The following is a 25,450-nucleotide window of genomic DNA, read 5'->3' on the forward strand; positions in this document are numbered from 1 at the left end:
TACATGTCCCTGTACTTAAGAACAGCTATTTTATGTTGCCCTGCATTGTGTTTCAACTTGCATACAAAATGACATGTGAATAGGCTCAACGGATCCTGTTCATAATCCATGAACTGTCTGTATGTATTAATCAAATGTACAATCTCCATATATAGATGGGGAGATGCTTTAAACTTAAAACAAAAATAATTACCGTTTATGTAGTACATTTTTGTAGGATCAGGATCATTTTAGAAAGACACTGGCGTAATGTTGATGTAACTGGACTTTGAATATGGAATATCAGGATAGTACTCTTGGCACATGAGTTCAAATCCCCCTCAGCAGTTGGTGAAATTGAATTCAATAATAAAAGAATCTATGAAAAGATGGTCTAATGGCAACCATGGCAGCATCATTTGCTGAAAACACATCTGATTCACTGTTGTCTTTAGGGAAGGAAATCTACTGTTCATCTGGCCTAAATGTGACTCCAGACCCACAGCGATTATGGATGACTCTGAACTGCTATCTGGGCAATTAGGGATGAGCAATAAATCCTGGCCTAGTCTGTTGCGCCCATAGCCCATAAATATAGTATTTTAAAAGACAACGGGGGGGAAAAAAGCAGGGGAGTCAGACTAATTGGATTATTGGTTCAGGAAGCTGATTCAGGCACATGGGCTCCATTGCCTCCTTGAGAGCGATATGGTTTTATGATCATTGGTTCTGAGAAACTTCTCATAACCTTTTAAAGTGAAAAACTTAAGCAGGCAACAGTGGCTGCCCATTTGTGAACAGCTAGATTCCATAGCACTAGTGAAATTAATTACTCAGTTGATTTTATGTGATGGTGATTGACGGACGTTTACTGATATGGTTGGTGGGGAAATCAATACTCTTAAGTGTGATGGAACTGTTGATACCCACCTGAACACTACACATGCAACAGCATGAGAATTATGAACAGGAGTTCACCATTTGACCCCACAAGCTTTAAGTTCATGGCTGATCTGATTGTGGCCTTGTGTCTCTTACTTGTCAGCACCTGGTAATCCTTGCCCTTCTTGTCAATCAAAAATCTGTCTATCTCTGCCTTTGCTGCTCTTTGCGAAAGACAATACCACAGTGTCATATTTCACTGGGAGTAAAGATTTATCCCGCTCCTGGTCTTAAATGGGAGCACCCTACTTTTTTTTTTAATTGTGTGTTCGAGTTCTAGACTTTCCGACAAGTAGAAACATCTCTCGGCATCCGCTGTGTCAAATCCCCTCTGAACTTGCATTGTTCAATAAAACCACCACTTGTTTTTCTAAACTCCAATGAGTATAAATGAACCTTCTCAATCTTTCTTTGCAAGGTAACCCCTTCAACTCAGGAATAAGTTGATTGAACCATCTCTGGACTGTTTCATTTGCAATTAAATACTTTCTGAAGTACAGAAACTACAACTTGACACAGTACTCTGGATGTGGTCTTCATGAAACCAAGAGCAGTTGTATAAACACTGACCTAATTTTGTACTTGATTTCCTGCGTAATAAGCATTACATTCCATTTCCTTTCCAAATTACTTGCTGTATCTACATACTAACTAATGCACCTCTGTTCTGTGGAGTTCTGCACACTCATTCCACTTGCTAAGAAGAATGTGAGATATAGCAAGACGAGTAGGCTAATGGCTGTGCTATTTGCAAAGATCTGCCCCAGGCATTAACTGCTGTTTTGTGCGAGCTCATCAAAGCCCTCAGCTCACTATTGTTTCAAAAATATGCGCACCTCTTCTTTAAATACTTTGTGTTTTATCTTCCACAGCTCTTTGGGGTAGAGAATTACAAACAATCATTACCCCTCCAGGGAGAAGAAAATTCTTCTGCATCTTGGTTTTAAATGAATATCCCCTTATTCTGTAACAATGTCACTTAGTCTGAGATTCCCCACTAGTCGAAAAAACTTCTCAAAAGTTGCCCTGTCAGATTCACTCAAGATCAATAAGGTCTTTTCAATAAAATCACCCTTAATCCTTCCAAACTCCGAACAGATCCATTACTGTTTTTGAATATGGCTCAACTGTTTCATTTTAATGGGGTTTTTTACAATTTTAAAATTATTCAATTTTACAATTATTGAGAAATTGAAAGTCAGCATTGCCTCATACTTGCTTGATTGCACAAAAATATTATGAAAACCCAAGAGAGACAATTCTAACTTATTCAAAAGTATTGTATCAAGTCAATGCTTGGTATACAAGTGATAATCAGACTAATGATGTATGAATAAGAAAAACAATGAAAGTAATTGAGACAGAGGTGGGAAGAAACGTATGTGGGATTTATGCTAATATTTTCTTACTTTGAGAAGAATCAACTTCTGTCTGATCAAATGGCGTTACTCTGACGTTAAAGAAGAGATTTAAGGTTTTGGAAACGATGAATCTTAATCATTTATGTTCTAGTTAGGAAAAGAGCATTATAATTCTTGATGGTATTGAGCAAATGGTCTATTATTGTGGGATTCACATGTGAACTGTACGAGTAAATGACATGATGAGGTTTAAATCTGTACGAGTTTGCATTTAAGAAAAAGAACATAATCTCACATCTTTTAAGACATATGAGCAATACAAGTTGAACTTTTGTAAACCTAAGAAAACTAGTTCACAAGGTCACAGCCTCCAAAATATTTAGCAAATCAGTATTTTTTGAATTTCATTCAGGCAGCCTGTGATTTGCTTCGAAGAATAATCCGTATCTTGTACCTAAGTAAGCGGCTCCAAGGTCAGCTACAGGGAGGAAGCAGGGAAATCACTAAAGCTGCTCAGAGTCTCAATGAGTTGGGTAAGTAAATAAACCTTTTAGCTGTCTTAAAAAGTCAGTCACTGCTTCTACTAAGTGCTTTTAACATTGTTATTTGATCTGTTTCAAAAAGTAGACTATTGGAATTGCAGCAGTGTCATCAACTCCATTTCATGAAACGCAACAGCCTGCGTAGATATATTTCCCTCTCCACCACCACCACCTATTAGGGTGGCACGGTGGGCTCAGTGTTTAGCACTACTGCCTCACAGTGCCCGTGACCTGGGTTCAATTTCACCCTCTGGCGACTGTGCAAACTTCACACAGTCTCCCCGTGTTTGCGTGGGTTTTGTCCGGGTACTCTGGTTTCCTCCCACAGTCCAAAGATGTTCAGGCTAGGTGGATTGGCCGTGCTAAATTGCCTGTAGAGTTCAAGGATGTGTAGATTAGGTGGGTTGTAGGGGAATGGGTTTGGGTGGGTTGCTCCAAGGGTCGGGGACTTGTTGGGCCAAAGGGCCTGCTTACACATTGTAAGGATTCTCTGATTCTATTCTGTGAACTCTATTCCACCTCGGGAGCCTACAGCCCAGTGGCCTAAATGAGGATTTTACTAGTTTCAAAATCTCCCCATCCCTAGCCTTGTCCCTGCCTCCTTGACCTGACACAACCTGCCCATCATCTCTTCCCACCTCACTGACCAATCCTCACACTGCCTACGTGCAGTCACTTATCACCATCCAGCCTACCTTCCCCAGCCCCACCCCTTCTCTCTTTTATTTCTGAGCTCCCCTCCCCGTCCCCATTTCTGCAGAAGGGTACTCATCTGAAACGTCAACTTTCCTGCTCCTCCAGGGCTGCCTGGCCTGCTGTGTTCCTACAGCTCCACACTGTGTTATCTCTGACTCCAACATCTGCAGTTCTTGCTATCTCAGTCTGTGTGGATACTTGTTTAGTGAAAACTAGGCCTTTCCAGGATAGTAGATGTTTGAGAATACAATGATATTATTTTAAGAATCAAGAAAAACATGCTCAGAAAGCAGTCACGAATCATTTCAACCCCCCACCCCCACCCCCACGCCTCCCATTCTTTAGATGACATGTCCATCATGGGCCTCCTGTGGTGCCACAGTGATGCCACCCGAAGGTTGCAGGAACAGCAAATCATATTCCGCTTGGGAACCCTGCAGCCCAATGGTTTCAATGTGGACTTCACCAGCTTCAAAATCTCCCCTTCCCCCACCGCATCCCAAAACCAGCCCAGTTCGTCCCCTCCCCCCACTGCATCACAGAACCAGCCCAACTCTTTCCCCCCCCCCCCCCACCCACTGCATCCCAAAGCTAGTCCAACCTGTCTCTGCCTCCCTAACCTGTTCTTCCTCTCACCCATCCCTTCCTCCCACCCCAAGCCCCACTTGCATTTCCTACCTACTAACCTCATCCCACCTCCTTGACCTGTCCATCTTCCCTGGACTGACCTATCCCCTCCCTACCTCCCCACCTATACTCTCCTCTCCACCTATCTTCTTTTCTCTCCATCTTCGGTCCACTTCCCCATCTCTCCCTATTTATTCCAGAACCCTCACCCCATCCCCCTCTCTGGTGAAGGGTCTAGGCCTGAAATGTCAGCTTTTGTGGTCCTGAGATGCTGCTTGGCCTGCTGTGTTCATCCAGCTTCACACTTTATTATCTCAGAAAGCAGTAGACCTGATTTAAAGATTTTGGGCTGAAGCAACTGTCTTTTTATAGGATGAAATCTAAGCTACGTGTCCTAACATAATAGTTTAAAATATTTGAAAAAATCTGCAGTGGAATGGCCATTATCACCTCCAAATTTCAGTTATTCAAATTATGACTAGTAGTTGATTTAATATAAAAATATGAATAAATGAAAGCTAATGAACCTCTGGTTCCACATAAGCCACAGCTCACAGGAAGATTTGTTTCCAAGATTAAATTTCCAAGACTCCATTGTATTTAAATTGGCACAAGACGACGGCTGTAAGTTAGCAACAATAGTTTTTTTCTGCCACCCCCCCCTCCCCCACCCCCCGCCTTAACTACGGCATATTTCATTAAAAACACATTAATTTACAAGCATCATCTGTGACATCACGTTTTACTGGTTTCTGGTCTGCTATGTTATCCATTTGCCTCATAGAGACTAGAAGCAGGAGTTCGCCATTTTGCCCTTTCAGCCTGCTCTGCCATTCAGCATGATCCGACTGATAATCTCATCTCGACGCCAGTTTCTCACATTCTTCCCATGCATTTAGATGCCTTTTAAATCTAAAAAGACTATTTCTTCATTTGAATATATTTAGTAACTTGGCATCTGCAGCCTTCTATGATAGACAATTCAACAAGTTCACTACTGTTTGAATGAAGAAAGATTTCCTCGTTTTAATCCTAAATAGTCAATTCCCAACTAAAGGAAACATCTGTCCTTCATTTAGTCTGTATACCTTTTTTTAAAAAAAAAATTATACGTTTTATTCTTCTGTCTGATTCTTTCAACCTCTGGTGAATACAGACGCTTCCAGTACTGACCTTGCCTGGCAAATATGCCCTCTTACACTAGTGAGCCAATCAGCAGCAACTGTGGGGAGAATTGGCCTGTGAATGGAAGTGTAGTTCCTGTCAAAGGTTGTTAGTTCCATGCATGGTACCAACTTTTTTTCCATTTGGCTGTTCTTTCATTCACTTTTGCTGGAATCACCTTGTGGGGGTGATATTGCTATCTGGCGCCATGAATTTGAATGCTGAGAGAGAGAACTAAGTCACTAAGACTAGACTGCAGAGCTTAAAAAGTTGAATGATCCTGCGAGGATGAAGAGATTTTAAAAGAGTTAAAGTCTTGGTGTGCAAGTAGTAGATTAAATTTGCAGGAGTTTGAAAGTAAACCAAAAAAAATTCAAGGCCATTTGTGAGGGTTTGGAGATAATCACTGATAGGAAAAAGTGAAGACTTTCATTGTAGACTTGAGTTCGAGCTTGTGAAGGGGTTTGGCAAGGAGACTGACGAGGGATCAGAATTGAACTTGAGATGGTGATGGCATGAACTCAGGGTTTCCAGAGTAGAAAGGATTCGAATGTATTTTCTGCATAAAGCATGGAAATGTTTGTACATTTTCCTGATTATTATTAAATCTTAAGTACTTTTAATTTCTGAGTAACAAGATCAAGGTGGGGGTGCAGAACTGTATTTGGAACAATATTGGTAGAAACCATGGATTGCAGCATGCTGTAAGGTCATTTGACTCATCTTATACAGCTAAGAAGCCCTTTGAAACAGCTGTTCAATTAATTTCATTCATCTACTCTTCTTCCATAAGAACTAGGAACCGGAGTAGGCCATTCGGCCCTTCGAGCCTGTTCCGCCATTCAATAAGATCATGGCTGATCTTTTCATGGACTCAGAACCACTTATCCGTGTTCTCACCGTAGCCCTCCACAGCCTCCAGTGCCCTGCTGAAGTTTTCCCTTTTCAAGGATGTTTATTCAAATTAATTTTATAACTTATTAAATCTGAATTGTGTTAGATTGCAATCCTGATTGATTATTTTTCTCTTTAGCCATGTTCCTTTATGTGGCCTCTAGTTGTCTTCCAATCATTGTGACAAAATATACATGTTATTGCTTTCTTCCTCTAACCTGTGCATCACCCAGACATGTAAGTTGGACAAGGTCAGGTACAGTTTGGACTAGCATTAAACAGTTATCCATTCAGTAGTTACAAAGGTTTTTCTTAATAAAGGCAGGGAAAATATGTGAAAAGAAGATTCTTTTAAAAAAATGACTTTATTATGAAAATGAAATTGGACCCGACCTGTTTGTTCGAAATTTGAGTTCTGTCACCTCTACAGGCTCTTCATTCTGCCTGAGATGCGAGACAAAGAAGTGGATGGTAGTGGCAATCCTCTCCATTCCTTTGGCTCCTGGATTGTTAACTTTAGCCTTTCCCTGTCTGCTACCAGCAACATGTGTGAATTTAATTTTTATCACCTTCTAAATTCAGTGATAATATTGCTGTCAACTGGTGTTGTTGATTGGCTCATCAGGTAGAAATAATGGCATGTCTTGGATACCTTTTTGTATTTAGCACATTGTAGCTCCTTGGGCTGACTCTGGCATCCATTGTGTGTGGGCCTCGCTTGATGATAAGGAGCACCATTGGTCCTTGGTTCCTAGTTCAAATGAGGTATCCTAACTCTCATTGTTGGAAGCTGCTTCTCTGTTCAGTACTGCTCAGCAACTGTGAGTGGTGAACTAGCTCCATCATTTTAATTGATGGCAGTCTCTAAAATTTGCTGCCTGCACCAATTCATGTTGCCTTCAATGACTGTGAAGTTGACAGTGAAGATTTCCAGTTCGACAAAGTTAGTAGATTGTAGTAAGAAGTCATTTCAAACTTGCCCATAAAAATTACAAAATTTAAGTGTTGCCTCATAATGTTGGGAGTGCAGATCATGTGCACTTGAAGTCATGTTCTCTGTCGTGGTAACTTTGTGTTAACATATTTGTGATCATTTAAATATCAATAAACCAAATCATTTCTTCATTGAAAGATGGTGTAGAAATGAACAAATACTGCAACCAGTGTGGAGCTGGGAAAGCACAGCCAGTCAGACAGCATCTGAGGAGCAGGAAAGGCAGCGTTTTGGGCTAAAACCCTTCAACAGGACTGATGCCCAGTTCTGACAAAGGATTTCGGCCTTAAGTGTTGACTTTCCTGCTCTTCAGATGCTACCTGACCAGCTGGGCTTTTCCAGCTCCACATTTATTGGCTCTAGCGTTCAGCATCTGCAGCCCTTACTGTCTCCAAATACTGCAACTTGTTTGACCTGTAAGGTAAGTATTTTGAGATTTTTGATTTTGACACCAGACCCTTCTTGCATGTTGTTTCTGTCCAGCTTAACATGTCAACTGCTAAAATATTTGCTGCTTTCCAGATTCAGATATTGTTTGAATCTTGACTGCACTGTCAAAAAAAATCTTTTTTCAACAGTAATTGGTGTGGATTAGATTAGAATGTGGCCATTTGCCTTGCGCAGTTTTTAAATTTTCTTCTGAAGAAGTATTTAAGATGATTATATGTGCTCACAACTCAATTGCATGAAATATTTAAGCTGACATGCAGTAAAATGTTTTTGTTTACAAGTTCACTTACACTTTAATGAATACATTTATTCAAACTGAGTGGTTCTAGATTTAATCCTAATTATGCAAATTCCACCATTTGATGCAGTGAGCATCGGAGGCGAGGGAGTGATCTTATAGAAGTTTATGAAATTATGAAGGGCATAGGTAAGGTGAATAGTGAAGGTGTTTTTCCACAATGGGGGAGTCCAAAATTGGAGGGCATAGATTTATGGTGCGGGGGGGTGGATTTAAAAGGGACCAGACGGGTAACTTTTGCACACAGCGGGTGGTGCACATAAGGACCAAACTGCTAAAGGAAATGATGGAGGCAGGTACAATTATAACATTTTAAAAGGAATCTGGATGGCTACACGAATAGGAGGGTTTTAGAGGGATAGGGGCGAAATGCCGGCAAATGGAACTAGGTCAGATTAGGATGTTAGATCGACGCAGACGAGTTGGACTCAACAGTCTGTTTCCGTGGTGTGTGACTCGACAACTGTATGACTAAGTCAGTTGTTTACCTCAGCTTTAAGTATGTTCCCATTATGTCACTATTGCCGACTTCAGAGTGTTGCTTTAATTTACTTTTCGTTCCAGTCTGATTATTGTATTGGCTCCCTCGTGTCTCCTCCTGACGCCTTTCAGTATAAACAAATATCAACTATAGACCAGCAAACAGTTGTAATTGCATACTTTGACTCTAAACATTTGATCAGTTCTACTGATCAGCCGGTGATGCAGTAGGTCAGCATACTTGCTGATTATTTCTAGATTGAATTTTCCAGCTTGCTTAGTTGATACGTATCTGAAATCTCGTTGAGCTACAAAATATCCTTATCTAGCATTTTTTTCACTTACTTCCTACATTACAGTAATCTGAAGTTAAATCTAAGCTAGAATTTCAGTGTTATTAACATTATGGAAATAGTAAAAGATAGTGAGAATACTTGTAAAATAGCAGCTATACATCCTCTTGACATTCAATTATTGATATAAATTGAATGTTATCATAACTTTAGGTATTAAGATCTTTTAAGACAGTAAATGTAACGGTCAGTATCCATCAACAGAAATCTGGTCTGTTGTTAGCCTTGTTTCTTTGTAACATTAATTGAGGGAGCAATGTCAGGCAAGTTGTACAAGAACCACTAGCTTTTCTCTGACCCACGGTACCTTTAATATTAACCTTGCTGAATATGTTATGTTACTTTAATGCCTAATTTTAAAGATGAATTCTTCAATACTGATATATTTCACCAGTCTAGATTATGCAGTTAACTGCTTGTATTGGTGTTGTCCCAAAGAATCTGAACCAGAAGCATATAAATCCAAACTGAGACCTGTTTGCGACATTGTTTGCTCTTGAAGTGGTCCTGTAGTGGTTTGCCAAATATAGCTTGTGAAACGAACGACTGTAGAATAATTTATTTAAAATCTTTGACTCTCAATGTTTGCATGTTTTATCTGATGAAAGGTGTATTTTAAATTTTGAATGTGGTTGAAAGGGACAAGTACTATAAGAGAATGTTTGTATGTACTAGTTGGGTTTGGCTCAGTTATATGAGTCTGGTCATTGATTGGGAAGACTTTGGTACAACTCTAGACATGTAATCTAAACTGATTCCACGATAGCATTAAAAGATCAACTTGTTCCAGGGATGGAAAAGATTCCCAATGAAGCATCAGGATTTCTGCCAATGTCTGAACCCACACACTTGTCTCAAAAACACTGACAAAACACATTCACTGGGTGTTGATAATAAAATGTGAGGCTGGATGAACACAGCAGGCCAAGCAGCATCTCAGGAGCACAAAAGCTGATGTTTCGGGCCTAGACCCTTCATCAGAGAGGGGGATGGGGTGAGGGTTCTGGAATAAATAGGGAGAGAGGGGGAGGCAGACCGAAGATGGAGAGAAAAGAAGATAGGTGGAGAGAGTATAGGTGGGGACGTAGGGAGGGGATAGGTCAGTCCAGGGAAGACGGACAGGTCAAGGAGGTGGGATGAGGTTAGTAGGTAGATGGGGGTGCGGCTTGGGGTGGGAGGAAGGGATGGGTAAGAGGAAGAACAGGTTAGGGAGGCAGAGACAGGTTGGACTAGCTTTGGGATGCAGTGGGTGGGGGGGGGAAGAGCTGGGCTGGTTGTGTGATGCAGTGGAGGGAGGGGACGAACTGGGCTGATTTAGGGATGCGGTGGGGGAAGGGGAGATTTTGAAACTGGTGAAGTCCACATTGATACCATTAGGCTGCAGGGTTCCCAAGCGGAATATGAGTTGCTGTTCCTGCAACCTTCGGGTGGCATCATTGTGGCACTGCAGGAGGCCCATGATGGACATGTCATCTAAAGAATGGGAGGGGGAGTGGAAATGGTTTGCGACTGGGAGGTGCAGTAGTTTGTCCGACCCCACCACTCAAGACATTTTTCCATCCCCACCCCTATCTGCTTTCCGGAGAGACCACTCTCTCCGTGACTCCCTTATTCGCTCCACACTGCCCTCCAACCCCACCACACCCGGCACCTTCCCCTGCAACCGCAGGAAATGCTGCACTTCCCCCCCCACACCTCCTCCCTCACCCCTATCCCAGGCCCCAAGATGACATTCCACATTAAGCAGAGGTTCACCTGCACATCTGCCAATGTGGTATATTGCATCCACTGTACCCGGTGTGGCTTCCTCTACATTGGGGAAACCAAGCGGAGGCTTGGGGACCGCTTTGCAGAACACCTCCGCTCAGTTCGCAACAAACAACTACACCTCCCAGTCGCAAACCATTTCCACTCCCTCTCCCATTCTTTAGATGACATGTCCATCATGGGCCTCCTGCAGTGCCACAATGATGCCACCCGAAGGTTGCAGGAACAGCATCTCCTATTCCACCAGGGAACCCTGCAGCCTAATGGTATCAATGTGGACTTCACCAGTTTCAAAATCTCCCCTTCCCCCACTGTGTCCCTAAACCAGCCCAGTTCGTCCCCTCCCCCCACTGCACCACACAACCAGCCCAGCTCTTCCCCTCCACCCACTGCATCCCAAGACCAGTCCAACGTGTCTCTGCCTCCCTAACCTGTTCTTCCTCTCACCCATCCCTTCCTCACACCCCAAGCCGCACCCCAATCTACCTACTAACCTCATCCCACCTCCTTGACCTGTCCGTCTTCCCTGGACTGACCTATCCCCTCCCTACGTCCCCACCTATACTCTCTCCACCTATCTTCTTTTCTCTCCATCTTCGATCCGCCTCCCCCTCTCTCCCTATTTATTCCAGAACCCTCACCCCATCCCCCTCTCTGATGAAGGGTCTAGGCCCGAAACGTCAGCTTTTGTGCTCCTGAGATGCTGCTTGGCCTGCTGTGTTCATCCAGCCTCACATTTTATTATCTTGGATTCTCTAGCATCTGCAGTTCCCATTATCTCTGATACTATTTTAACCTCACTGGGTGTTGATCTCCCTTTTTATATGTTGACAACTGACTGCAACATTTATTAAGTAATTGGCTGTGAAGCACTTTGGAGCATCCTGAGGACACAATAGACACTGTAATAAATAGTGTTGTTACATTGTTGCCTTTCACTGTGTTGAATTCAGCCAATTGTAATTGCGCCTTGGCTACTGGGAACAGTTCTACAGTTAAACAGTAATATTGCAAATTAGGAATAACTTTGCCCTCTTAATCTTTGTGGAAAAGTATTTAGGTTGACCTTAGATTTACTGTTTGTGTCAATCAATGTGTGTAAATTTGTTTATTGTTACAAGATTAGAATAGGACCTTGTACAGGTAAATGAAAATTATGATCTTTCATACAACTCGTATAAAGATAATAAATAACTAAAATAATACTGTTAAATATCTATTGCTGACTGAAACTTGTATTTAAATCTGTTACCATTGATATTTGGATCTCTTTGAGAATGATCCTGTTCATTCAGTTGTAGAACCAGTTATATTTTTTCCAATTCATTGCTCGGCCTGTAAAATTCTTGCCTCCGAGTAAGAAGGTTCAAGTTCCCCGGGGCTTGAGCACAGAAATCAAGGATAACAGTCCAGTGCAGTACTCGGGGAGTACTGTTGGAACTGCTTTCTTTTGGATGAAACTTTTTATCAAGACCCTTTTTTTTTCTCCCTCAGATACTCATAAAAGATCCCATGGTGCTATATTTTGAAGTAGAACAGTATGTGTGGTGTCTTGTCAAATATTTATTCCTTAATTAGTATCACAAAACAAATTACTGTGTGCAAATTGTTTGCTATGTTTACTACAGTACAACAGTAACTGTGTCTGAAAACATACTAATCGTTGTTTGTAAGACAGCTGATGTTGTATGTTTGAGGAAAGTGAAATATGAGTTTTTTTTCCTCTTGTGCGTTTCTTAAACTTAAAGCAATACAGTATCTACTGTGTGATTCAGAGACCGGTGTTTTTTATGTGTTGTTTTGGAGCCATAACTGTAACCAATGTGAATGTGGTGTTGAAGTTCTAGTTTGCATGTAAATTTAGCTATGTTGAGGACCACGTCTTGATTGCTGAGAATTTTCTGGTAATCTTAATTTTCTCAATGTAACTGTACAAGCTGCAAATAAAAAGAACACACCCGAAGTGCCCAGCAGATCTGGCAACTGAGAGTTGATAGTTTAGGACTAAATAAAAGCTGGAAAGAACTGCAGATGTTGGAAATGAAAAACAAGAACAGAAATTGCTGGAAGAGCCCAGCAGGTCTGGCTGCATTTGTGGGGAGAAATCAGAGTTAAAGTTTCGGGCTGAGTGACCCTTCCTCAGAAGTTAACTTTGATTTTTCTCTCAGATGCAGCCAGACTTGCTGGGCTTTTCCAACAAGTTGTGTTTTGTTTTTGTTGATAGTTTAGGTCTGTGACCATTCGTCAAAAGTGCAACGTAATCAGTTTTGAGCAACTGTGAGGTGAAGACCAAAGGGAAAGTTTGTGATAGGATGGGAAACAGGAGTTTAAATAATAAAAGGCAATAGTGAGTTTTGAGAAGATTTGTAGCTCGGGTTGAGGTTCTGGATGTGAGTTTGCTCGCTGAGCTGGAAGGTTAGTTTTCAGACGTTTCGTCACCATTCTAGGTAACATCATCAGTGAGCCTCCGACGAAGCGCTGGTGTTATGTCCTGCTTTCTATTTATCTGGTTAGGTTTCCTTGGGTTTCCAAGGAAACCTAAACAGATAAATAGAAAGCGGGACATAACACCAGGGCTTCGTCGGAGGCTCACTGATGATGTTACCTAGAATGGTGACGAAACGTCTGAAAACTAACCTTCCAGCTCAGCGAGCAAACTCACATCCATAAAAGGCAACTTTGTGCCAAGGTGGATGGGAGTATTGAGGGAAACAGTGAGGAAACAAAAAAAATGTCTATTATCATTGAGAAAGGGTTGAGAGAAAAGATCTAATCAGCAAATGAGCGTGAAGCAAATTGAGCAAAACTTGTGATTTAAAACTGTTGCATTCAGTGTTGAATCCAGAATGCTAAAACGTGCCCAGTTTAAAGATGAACAACTCCTCTTGAGCTGGTGCTGGTCACCGTTGAAACTTTTCAGCAGGTTAAGGGTATAAAGATCTGAATAAGGGCAAGATCAGAGAATAGAAATGACGAGTTGATTGAGAACTTGAGGTAAAACTCACGAATTGACAAGTATTCAGTAACGTAGTCACTGGATTTGGTATCCCCAGCATAAAGGAGACCCCTTTGTGAACAACAAATATAATACGTTAAGATGAAATCAGAAGAGCAAATTGTTGTTTCACTTCGAAGAAATATTTGAAGTTGTGGGCTGTGAAAATGGAAAACGTGAAATGAATTTTCTGTGCTTAGGTAGAAAAGGAAACGGATATTGGAGGTGTCTAAGGAGTGTGTCATGGTCTCATGGAGGACACTGTAGAGGTGGCAAAATTAACAGAGGGTTTTCCATTGCATGTGGAGGCTAGTCCAGGCCTCAGTCAGGCATTAGATTTTAAGTTGCTTTTTCAGTTTTTATTCATTTTGCACTTACTTTGAACCATTATGCTTGCATTACTTTCACATTATTTACAAGTACACTTTTCAAGGAAGATTTCAAAAAACATTACACAATGAGAGTACAGATTAAATGGTTTAATTAACAATGGTGAGAGGGTAATTTAGGCAGAAAGGGATAATCATCACCTTAACTGAAAAATTGAATTAAGTTAAACAGTGCTGTGATAGTCATATGACATAACATTTATAATAATGTGACATACTTGCATCTGCAGCAGGTAGTTACTTGATTCTCATATTAATTTGATACTTTGGCCAATAAGGTTGTAGACATGCTTACCAAGCTGGTGGTAAAATGTGAGGCTGGATGAACACAGCAGGCCAAGCAGCATCTCAGGAGCACCTGTGCTCCTGAGATGCTGCTTGGCCTGCTGTGTTCATCCAGCCTCACATTTTATCATCTTGGAATCTCCAGCATCTGCAGTTCCCATTATCTCTGATACCAAGCTGGTGGGTTTGGTTACAAACATTTTGTCACCTTCTATGTAACATTGTGAGTGCACCTCCGGTGAAGCATCGGTGTTCTGTCCTGCTTGTTATGCATATCCCTCAGTTTGTTGGGGTGTTTGGTACCACTTCTGGTTCTGTTTCTTAGTGGTCTGTACACAAGGTCTAATTTAATGGTGTTTATTAATGGAGTTCAGGTTAGAATGTTGATGTACGTTAGAATGACGATTGACGAACGTGAAGGATCCCATTACTCAAAAGCAGCAAAACCAGTGTAACATACAAAATACCATGCAAGGACTGTGAGGAAAAACTACATAGGCCAAACCAGTGGATACATGAACACCAACTAGCCACCAAGACACACGACCAATTCTCACTAGTCTCACTACACTCAGACAAGGGACACAAATTTGACTGGGACAACAAATCCACAACCGCACAAGCCAAACAGAGACATGCCAGGGAATTCCTGGAGGCCTGGTAATCTAACTGAAATTCTATTAACAAACACCATTGAATTAGACGCTATGTTCACACCACTGAGAAACAGAACCGGAAGTGGTACCAAACACCCCAACAAACTGAGGCATGGACATAACGAGCAGTACAGAACGCCGATGCTTCACCGGAGGTGCACTGATGCTGTTACCAACAAGGGTGACAAAAGGTTTGTAACCTAACCCCCCGGCTTGGCTAGCATGGCTACATCCTCGTCCACAACCTAAGCTGCAAATCTTTGGCCAATAATCTACTCACATCAGCGGAAACTTATCTTTTGACTAATTTATGAATTTTAAATGAGCTGTCATTTTTTTTTCTCTCCAGTATTTGGTGATGAGTCTTATACCCATATAAATTACTTCCAATCTGTTGACGTTTGTGTCTAAATTTGATATTTTATTGAAAATTACCTTTTGTTTCTTTTGTGATTTGACCAGGAGCTGCGGATTACTGGGTTGTTGTGGTTGCCATCAGCCTCAATAATTGAGACCACTTTTTTCTTCATTTTGGTTTTGAGTACGTTTTGAAATTTTTGCCTTGCAAATGCATATAGAAGAGGATGGAATACAGTTGTTCCGTAAGCCATGATCAGAAAGCACAGTCTTAATTTTACCATTACATCATCTAGACCTTTATATAGTATGACAATATTAAAAATCGATATAGGTGTCCAGCAAATAAGAAAAGTTGAAATAATTAAAAGGGACATTCGGAAAACCCTTTTTTGTCGTTCCCGCCTTTCACGATGACGTCTAACAGCTCTTCTTAGGGCAATTATTACTGAGACAGAAGTTCTTACTCCCAGTATTACATTGTGTCCTCTGTTACTGTCTGGTTGGTCAGTAGTTTCATGTTGTATTGTTAGTGGCATGGTCTTTTTCCCTTTTGCTGTTTTCTGTCTAGTTGAAAATCGTGAGCCTATTTTGATGTTCAAAGCTTGAAGTATTTTACTATACGTTATCAACATTACAACAGCAGTGAAAATAAAGATGGGAATCTGAATTAGAAGGTGATAATATATTCCCAGTTCATTGTGGTAGACATTTACACCAATGCAAAAGTGTGTATTATTTTGCCAGGTGTTTTCGTTACTTTGTAGACTAACAAAATTGACTTCTATAAAAGGAATTGTAAAAGCACAAAAGGACACAATCCACACTAATGTTAGTAAAGTTATTGCTCTTCCCATGGTCAAAATCCGATTAGCTGGCTTGACTGAAATGTCATAACGATCCAGTGTGATTGCTAAAACATTTACTGCAGTTGCTACACTAGCAAAAGAAATACAGGCTTCATGAAAATTGCAGATCAAAGCTGTTTTGCTTTCTAGTGAAACGAGAGTGACAATTATTGTAAGAGGAATGCATCCAACACATATAACAACATCCAGTATGTGCAAGTTCATTGTGATTATATTACTGACTGAATTAATCAAGTTTGACTTCATACAGTAAAGTAGCAATACTGTCAAGTTACTGCTGAGTCCTAATACAATTTCTAGTATGAACAATCCAGTAAGAGATGCCTGAAAACTTGCTGGGTAAGGAAGAGTCCGAAATGCATTGTCGTTGATATCATGTACCTCATCTTGAACTGTTAAGTTGATTTCTGACTGCATGGTGACTTGTAAAATTAGGTGAAAACACATTCTTTGTAGGTAATGGATTTTGATCAATCCTGAAAATGTAAACAAGAGCATTTAAGGATTACTGTGTCATACTAAGTTTTATGAAGGATGATTCTACAAAAATCTTGCCACTATTTTCTTTTTGACCATTATGTGTAAACTTGATTCAGAATTACTCAGGCTAATACTTTTCATGGTTTGGATTTTTGTTTTGTTGGTTGACTTCAAGCCCCTGTCTAAGCCACACACTGTATTAACTTGGGAGTATATCACCATTCTTCTACTGTTGCTGGATCAAAATCTTGGAACTCTCTAACAGTCTTGTGAATGCTGTACCACTTGGACTGCAATGGTTCAAGAGGGGAAGTCACCATGAAATTTTTGAAGGCGATCAGTGTTGGGCAACAAATTCTGACCTAGTTAGCTATGAACATATCTCATGAAAGAATAAGGTTTTCAAAACAAATCAATTACTTATTTATTGTTTTTTTAAAATTAGGAAGATATGATCAATAATAGTATTTACTTTCTGATGACTTCACAAAACTGCCAGGTTTAAGAGGGCACATTAGAAAGAAGCTTTTGTTTTAAATTTAATGAAATTATGAAGGAATTCATAATGTGTAAAATTTAAACATATATGGTAATGAATATTCAAAATCATTTTTAAGTCATATTAACTTTTTTAAAATGTAAGTCTTGTACCTGAAAGATGCCAGGACCATATTAATGCGGTAATTTGTATTTGTATGAGTATTTGTAGCTTTTAAAGATATGCATTCTAGGTCATATTATGCATATAGTAGTTCTTTTGCTTCTTCAAAAATAAATATTGGATGACGTGCATTTTTTTTCAACACAATCTACCTCAGCCTACCTATTGCTATTGTAATAAAAATGTAAGAGTTGTAAATTTTAAGGTGAAGCATTTTGTAACTGGTTTACAGATGCATAGCTACTGTGGTAACAGTTACACTTATTACTAAATTACTAAGATCTGAACAATCTAAATACAACATACACCAATAGAAACACTTTGTGATGTGTTATTTTCAAGGTGCTGTAAAAATACATTATTGTATTCTGTTAAATAGACTGATTAACAGAATTCACGGGAGGATATTATTTCAACTATTCAGTCAGCCCCAGTTATTTTAGTAACAGACAATAGATTAAATGGATATTTTGGGGTGCACTTTTCTCGCAAATATATTCTTTAAATCAATGCACCAAGTTCATACCTCCATTTAGATTAGAGGTGCTTACTTTGGCATTGCTGAAATTTCCTGACTCAAACTGCAACTAGTTTCTTAAATGCAAAAGATATACCATTGTGTAGTTTGCTATCGAGTGTAAGTGTTGTTATATTACAATTGTACTGAGCAACGTTTTCTTTAGTGTGCCTTTTTTAACTTTATGTATGGATGAATCGACAAGATGCAAATTCTTAAAGTATTTTCCCAATATTTTAATAAAATATGATTCTCTAGCAATCTCTCAACATGCCTAAATGGTCAAATGTACCAGTTTGGATTTCTAGTGCCATGAAAATCTGATGGCTGCTGAGTTAGCTAATCTCTGCAGCAGTGAGTACATACCCCACTGGGATAGGAAAGAAAATTATTGGTCAAAGGGCCTGCTCTATATCCCTGTCTAGTTCCAACTAATTGAGTAGCTGTTAGAAAAATAAACATTAATTTCAAATTTTGCAATATTATAAGTGTTGTGTTGCTGCCCTCTTCTGGCCATATTTAGACAGTAACAGGAGTATTGGAATTAATTATTAACAAGTATTAAATGTTGCAATTATGGGGTGGTTGTGAAAATGAAATTAATATTATGATTTGCTATTATCAGCTCTTTTTTTTTGATAACCATAATTTTTTGCTAAAACTTAATATACACTCGAGCCGGAATCATTTATAGTTAATCGAGACTCACGAGCAAAAAAAATGCTTTTTGGCTTCATATGAAAAATAGTTTCCGACAGAAGCTCAGCATTTTATATGGGGCACCCGGTCCATTTATGCAGAATAATAAATGTGCACAATCAACTACTCATTTTCGTTTTCTCAGTGAAGTCCCTGAACTCTAAGCCAGCCTTTTCCTGTTCTTTTCATTGGTCATGATATATGTATTCACAAAATGGTTTAGAATTAAATGGGTGTATTTAGAGTTTGAGGTCGTAGACATGCTCGCTGAGCTAGTAAGCTTGGTTGCAAACGTTTCGTCAGCTTCACTGGAGGTGCACTGACAATGTTACGTAGCAGGGTGACCAAAACGTTTGTAACCAAACCTACTGGCTCGGTAAGCAAATCCACAACCCAAGCCACAAATCTTCTCAAATTTTGCGCTTAGAGTTTATGGCTTGGCAAAATGTATTATCTCAGTGGCTTGGATTTTGCAATCAGCAAAGTGACAGCACTTCCTATGGACTTTGCAAAATCTTTGCGGACATGATATTTCAAACTCAGTGCCACGGATTTCCATTTTATTGATGTTAATTTAAATTTGGCATCAACTTGAGGGTATCTCCAAGTGTCCAACTGAAGCAATTTCATCAAGTAAGCAGCCAATCACATTGAAGAGCTCACATTGATGTCAAGCCCGGAACTAAAACTCTATAGGTTAACCATCACATTTTGCAAATTTCTTTGTGTGAAGTAAAGATTGGGACATGCACATGGCTTGGAGTTAAGATGAAACTTTTGAATGTCTCAAATCCGTGTCATAATGTGCACCCTGAACTACTCAACTTTCTAGGAATTGGTGATCTCACCAGATTTCTGAAAAAAAAAATAGATTATTTTAAATCTTGGTGCAATTTGTATTTGCTGTGATGAAATTTATAAGAATACTGTATGAAAATAATTTTATTTTCATTATGTAACTAATGAGCTGTATGATTATTTTAGAACAGATGAGATTGAGTTCAATGGACTAATGTACGTTTTCATGATTCTTCCCTTAAGTGTTGTATGTCTCAGGCACAGAGATCTGGAAGGTGGCAATTCCAGAACAAGCTAAAATGTCATTGTACAGTTTATGCTGATTATGCTTCTTTAAATTTTCTTAATTACTTGAGCACATACCTAGGGAAAACAGTACAGAAGTTAACAAATGTAGAAATACATTTCAAAATGAATTGTTTTTACTGTATATTTTTAATAGTAAATAGTTCCTTTTGTGGCTTACCTTTTCTCCAGAATTTTCTTTAGCTTCTAAAGCACCTGCCATATTCAAGTTGATTTCAAGAGTCTGATAAGCAATTAGGATACTTCATTTGACATTGGAATAGACTCCGAAACCTAACTATTTGTATTCCCCTACGTGGCAACCATTTGAGTTTGTGACTCCTATTTCATGTTGTGAAAAATTTGTACTACTATTCTTTGCAGTTACTAGAATAAATGCCAAGGTATTGGTGCTCTGGCCATTGAAGAAATATAAGCTGGGCTTTCACCACTGATATTGCACATACATTCCATTTCTGCCAGATTCCAGCACCTTTTTGTAGTTTCCTTTTAAATTTCGGTCATGTTTAACATTACTGATAAGTCCCAAACTATGCTATTTAGTAAATACAAGCCATATATTTCCAGTAATAACAGTTGTTGCACTCGTTGAAATTCTTTAATTGCTGAATATGAATTTTTTTCCTCTAATGAGATTTGAAAGTAGCTTGAATAATTGGGATGCAAAATTAATCTTCCGTAGTATAAAGCCTAAGGTAGGTTACAGGAAATTTAAATAAGCTGTTTACATTGCTGGCTTGCAAATTCTATTCTTGCATTTTTTTGGTTTATTTAATACCTCCTTAAGGAAGTAGCTTTCCATAATGTAATAAAGCGGCAATGAATACAAAGAGTATTTCATATTCTTAATGTCTTATCAAGATCAAATTAGACGATAAAAACATTCAAATTGTTGTGGGTTGCTTCATGATGTTAGACTGTTCCATATGATTTCAAATAAGCTGGACCATTTATGTGACCCCTTTTGATTGTCATTCTATGAATTGAAATTCAGGTTGCATACTGCAGTTAGTGACATGCATATCATCGGTGATGGGGTCTTGGAATTTCTGCTGCAGTTGTTAGGGGATTTTCTTTGGTATCATGTCCTTAATTTTTGCTTTTCCTACAAAAAGAGAAAGAACAAACTTAGTCAAATTGGGATGTGCGTACTTTCAAAAATGTAACTTTGTTAGTTGTTAACAAATTGTAATGATTGTATCATGTTTTGTAGGGAAAGAAATTGATTTCTATTTATCATTGTGTTGGGCCCATTATAGAATTCTTGGAACCGTAGAAAAATTGTGGCACAGAAATTCCTATTACCATTCAGCCCATTGTGTGGACCAGAGAACTGTAACACTGTTTGAACTGCTGTAATTAGAGAATTTGAATCTTGGTTCCTGCAATTTTGTGCTTGGCTTAGTCCAAAAACAATTTGATTAGTCTTGGTCAAGCATCTTGGGAAAGGAAGGAGAACAAGCTGTAGAGGAAACATTCTCATCACTCAGTTGTGTCTACAAATATGTTTGAGGAGTGACAGGAATACTTTATAATATCTCAACATTGCAAAATTACTGGTTGCTGAATGGAAGAAGGTACAATAGAGTAAGACGGGAGGGAGGAAATTATAAAAATAAAATGGGACATGGTAAAATAAACCAAATATAATGTCAGCAGAAGAATAAATCTCTGTGAAACTGATCTGCAAAGGATAAAGTAATAAAGTTGTGAATGAGTGCCAGCAAATTTGTGAATAGCAGTTATCATGTAAATATGTATGATTTAATATTTTGTTCTCTGTTTTGTAATACACATTACTAAATGAGTTTAAAATAATTTGAATATTGTGTGAAATTAATTGTTAAGGGTAATTCAGTAAATTTAATGTTACAAAAAATGAGAAAAATTGACTTGGGTGTAAACGTGTCAAAATGCCAGAAATTTTTTTCCTTAACGGTTTGGACTAGATCTGCTAATTTCCTTTGGTTTTGTTCATTATACAATGTGGTGAATCCAGTGAGTGTAGATTTGTATTTAATCCTCAGCTCTATACTTTATATGTTTAAAGATACAGCTGATGTATCCATGTAAAATTGAAGTAGAGGAAATAAAATTTTCCTTTCTGGAAATGATTTGTGACCTATGTAAAACCTGGTTTCAAAATTAGTGCTGCTTTAATGCCTGGTCATTTAAAGGACAGTAGCATTGACAATAGTCAATCACAGCTGTTTTAACTTGTTTTCAGAGCTCATTACACTTGCAAAGCATTTGCAATGTTCCATTATTGGAAAGCAGCATTTGACTGTACTTGTATTTTGGAATGTTCAATTTATTTATTTTATGGTGAAGGTTTCAGTATCCTTGCTTAATTCGATGCTTTGAACTTTTTTGTGTAACAAAAATTAAAATTCAGAAGATTCTTCAAATATTTCATTTCTGAATTATTTGTGAGAAACATTTAACATTTAATATAAACCAGTTTGTTTATTAGCATTTAATAATGTACATGCCTGGCTACTAAATATAACGGTAAATAAAGGCACCTTACCTTATCTGAAGATCAAAAGCATTCTGTATGCAAGCCATTTATGGTTGATCCTCTTGGTAATATATGAACAGTATGCAGAATAGTGTAAGAATTGCTACTGAAGCTGATCGTTTAAACAAAACCTGCTGATGCTGAGATTGTTAGCATTATAACTGTGATGAGCTTGTGAGCCAATGTCAGTAAGTTGTTGCTTTTCTAAACAGAAATCAATAAGCTTCTGAAAATATCCAGTGAAAGTGGCATGCTGCAGCCTTCTGTCTCAGGAGATCACATTCAGTTCTAGCCCTTTTGGAGTGGTAAGGCAGTATGAAGTAATTGTGGGCGGCATTCATCGAATGACAGCTTGACTCATTGCTTCTCTTTACTGCAGAGAATTGCAGTGTGTGCATTTGTTTTGATTTGCTAACCATAATGGATTTGACCAATTCATTGTGCAAAGGGGTGTGTACTGTTCTTCATCTGCACCCCTCCACCCCCACAACCCGCACCCAAGTTCAATAAATACTTGCTTTGATGCCTCAAAATGTTTAAAAGACCTAAATAAATTTGGGGTCCAATTGACCGAATCTAAAGAGAAGCGAAAGTATTTTAAAAATAAATCTGAAGATACAATTTTATTGATTTCCTTCTAAAATTAAGCATTTTTAAGCTGTTTAAATATTGTGACCAAGTGTGGCTCATGTTTTTCTTAGCTGAATTTTTATAACACAATTTTATATATTGTGTCTGGGAGATGATAACTATTTAGCTGAAGATCATTTCATCAATAATTTAGGCTAGTTGCCTAGTTACTCAGAGAATATTTTGCACATTTGTTACGTTTCATGATAGGACGTCAATGTACACTAGCTTTGGAAACTTATAATTATTTCATTTTGACCACTACCATGTGAAACCAAGAGTAAAAGTTTTTTTTATCTGATTTTGTGAGATGAAAATGTTCATGATTGGTAACAATCAAAGAAAACATTAGAAGTCGCCATTTGAATGGCATTGATTGTAAATTTGAATATCACATGGAAAGTGTGATAATCATTAAAAAAAAGTTTTAGTTTTACTTTTAAAGGACATTTTATGACACTTTAGATACATTAATTGTGTTTCCATAAATTAATCTTTCATTTTAAGGAAGGTTTTATAAGTTTATACATGGGAGTTGATTTGCATTTGACCTGAATTGAAGTTGTGATGTCACCATCTTAGACACCACACTCCAACAATTAGATGGTCATGGTTAATAGAATAGAATAGCTGTTAAAAGGATGTGATGTGGACCTCTGGAGATATTAACAATAAATGGCTTATGGTCCACTTGGTGGTCTGGACTGACTCAGGGGAAATCAAAGGCATTATAGAACAGTGAGGTGCTGTCATTTTAAAGAGTATTTATAGCACCGAAAGCGGTTTACCATTTTCATGCCAGTGTTTATTCTCCACGCAGTCCCTATCCCACCTATTTTGTTGAAGTCTATTGAAGAAGTACTTGTATTGGCTTCATCTTGGTTTCTCTAGCCACCGCTTAGTCACTATGATTCAAGCTCTGGTCTCCCTGCAGTTGGAAAGATCTTCATGTCTAGACTGTCAAATCTCTTCATAACTTTTAACTTTGAAAACCTCTAACAGGGCGTCTCTGTCCTCTTTCCTAATAGAAAAGAGCCTCAGCCTCTTTGGTATTTCTTGATGCAGTGCATTACGGTGATGTTATTTTGTTTAATGCTTCAATTTAATATAAGCCTATGAAATTTTTTAGTAAATAATTAAATGACTGGAGTAACATCATGCATGTGAAATAAAAACTAAAAATTCTGCAAATACTCAGGGCTGGGGTATCTGCAGGAAGAGAAACACGTATAATCTTTCAGGTTAATGACTTTTGCAGAACCTGAACATCTTGGAGAAGAATAGTGATTTAAGTGCAAAGGAAATGGGATGGAGGGAAAGTGCAAAGAGGAATGATCCATGGGGGGCAGGAATGATTATGTTACAAAAACAATGATTGTGTGCAGAGGTGAAAGAAACATTGGCATATCTGGTAGATGGAGAAGGTTGTCACATCCAGGAATATGAGCCAAAAAAAGTAGGTAACAGTGAAAGATGCTTATCCTCCATCCTTCGTTTCACTTGCCAGCCTTACTGCATTTACCGGCACAAGTCCTGGAGGAAATTGTGGTTAAGATTTAAATTATTAAACTTCATATACCTATGAGTAATGATGTAAAATTGAATTCTGAACTGAGAAATGTGTAGTGGAGACATTAGTAGATGGCATAGAAGAAAGATAGAATTGATACATAACTATGCTTGGACTGAAATTATTGATTATGTGAATAAATATTTCAGACGTATTGAAAACTAAATTATTTAGAATTTAATCAAGAGTGAAACAGATCAAAACTGTTTACTTCTGATATCACAATTTACAGGCTGCTCTCGAAATGGTAACTTTAATTTATTTCACAATGGTTAATGGTGTATTGCCTGCATGGAGAGCAAGTCCTTACTTAGTGAAAATGGTCCAAATTCAGTTTCGATCGTTGTCATGCCCACACGGCATTAAGAGAGTTCTTCTCAATGAACAAAACTACACTGTCTTTATTTTTAAATTGGCCTCTTGCTGATTAAAGAGCTACTGCTTACCACAAAATGTACAAAGTGACCACAGAATCAGAGAGGACTTATGGTGCAGAAGGATGCCATTAGGCCCATTGTGCCTGTACTGGCTCCTCAAATGAGCTGTTACTTTGTGATTCTTCTGTTTTATTGTCCCATACCCTTACTCATTTTTCCCCAGTCATCGTCTAATGCCCCTCGAAAGACTCAAGCTGCATCCACCATGTCCAGACAGGGTATTCCATTACCCTAATCACTCACAGTTTAAACAGTCTTTTTTCCTCATATCTCCCTTGCTTATTCTGAAAATCCCTTTAAATATGTACCCATTCATTATTCTTGTTCCTTTTACAAGCAGGAATATTTATCCCTATTTGCTCTACCCAGTCTAATCATGATTTTAAAGACCTGTATCATAATTCCTCTTTGCCTTGTCTCTAAGGAGAATAGTCCCAACTTCTTCAATTTATCTTCATAGTGAAGTTTCCCATCCTTGGATCTTTGTTGTAAATCTCGTCTGTGGTCTCTTCGATGAGTTCACATCCATCCTCTAATGTGGCACCCAGAACTGTACACAGTTCTAGAAATTTCCAGAAACTTCTAATGGACAAATTTAAACTATAGCTTTTGTAGGATTTAACACCCAAAATTGCAGGAACACAGTAGACCTAGTAAGCCAACTAGAGCAGAGACCTTCTGTCTACAAATCTGAGCTAATAACTAAAAGTGAGACTTATCAGACCTAGTTATG

At 38.6% G+C, this 25,450-nt stretch overlaps 2 protein-coding genes across 2 annotated transcripts in view; one reads left to right on the forward strand and one right to left on the reverse strand.

Annotated features, from left to right (window-relative positions):
* The window catches only part of cog5 (component of oligomeric golgi complex 5), a 124,572-nt gene that overhangs the window by 19,640 nt on the left and 79,482 nt on the right, over positions 1–25,450 (forward strand). Inside the window, exon 6 of the mRNA XM_048554284.2 lies at positions 2,695–2,815. Within this exon, the coding sequence (XP_048410241.1) occupies positions 2,695–2,815 (121 nt within the window). The remainder of the gene's footprint in view (positions 1–2,694; positions 2,816–25,450) is intronic.
* Positions 14,554–22,351, reverse strand: gpr22a (G protein-coupled receptor 22a). The gene is made up of 3 exons (XM_048554285.2): positions 22,090–22,351; positions 19,720–20,664; positions 14,554–16,574 (listed from the first exon to the last, which is right to left on the reverse strand). The coding sequence occupies exon 3, from the start codon at positions 16,543–16,545 to the stop codon at positions 15,304–15,306; it is 1,242 nt and encodes a 413-aa protein (XP_048410242.1). The 5' UTR covers positions 16,546–16,574; positions 19,720–20,664; positions 22,090–22,351; the 3' UTR covers positions 14,554–15,303.

This window comes from Stegostoma tigrinum, chromosome 25 (assembly GCF_030684315.1).
Source record: "Stegostoma tigrinum isolate sSteTig4 chromosome 25, sSteTig4.hap1, whole genome shotgun sequence".
In the NCBI taxonomy this organism is placed as follows: domain Eukaryota; kingdom Metazoa; phylum Chordata; class Chondrichthyes; order Orectolobiformes; family Stegostomatidae; genus Stegostoma; species Stegostoma tigrinum.

Coding starts and splice junctions, on each gene's coding strand:
- gpr22a (XM_048554285.2), bottom strand. CDS start 16,545: ATGTGTTTTCACCTAATTTTACAAGTCACCATGCAGTCAGAAATCAAC.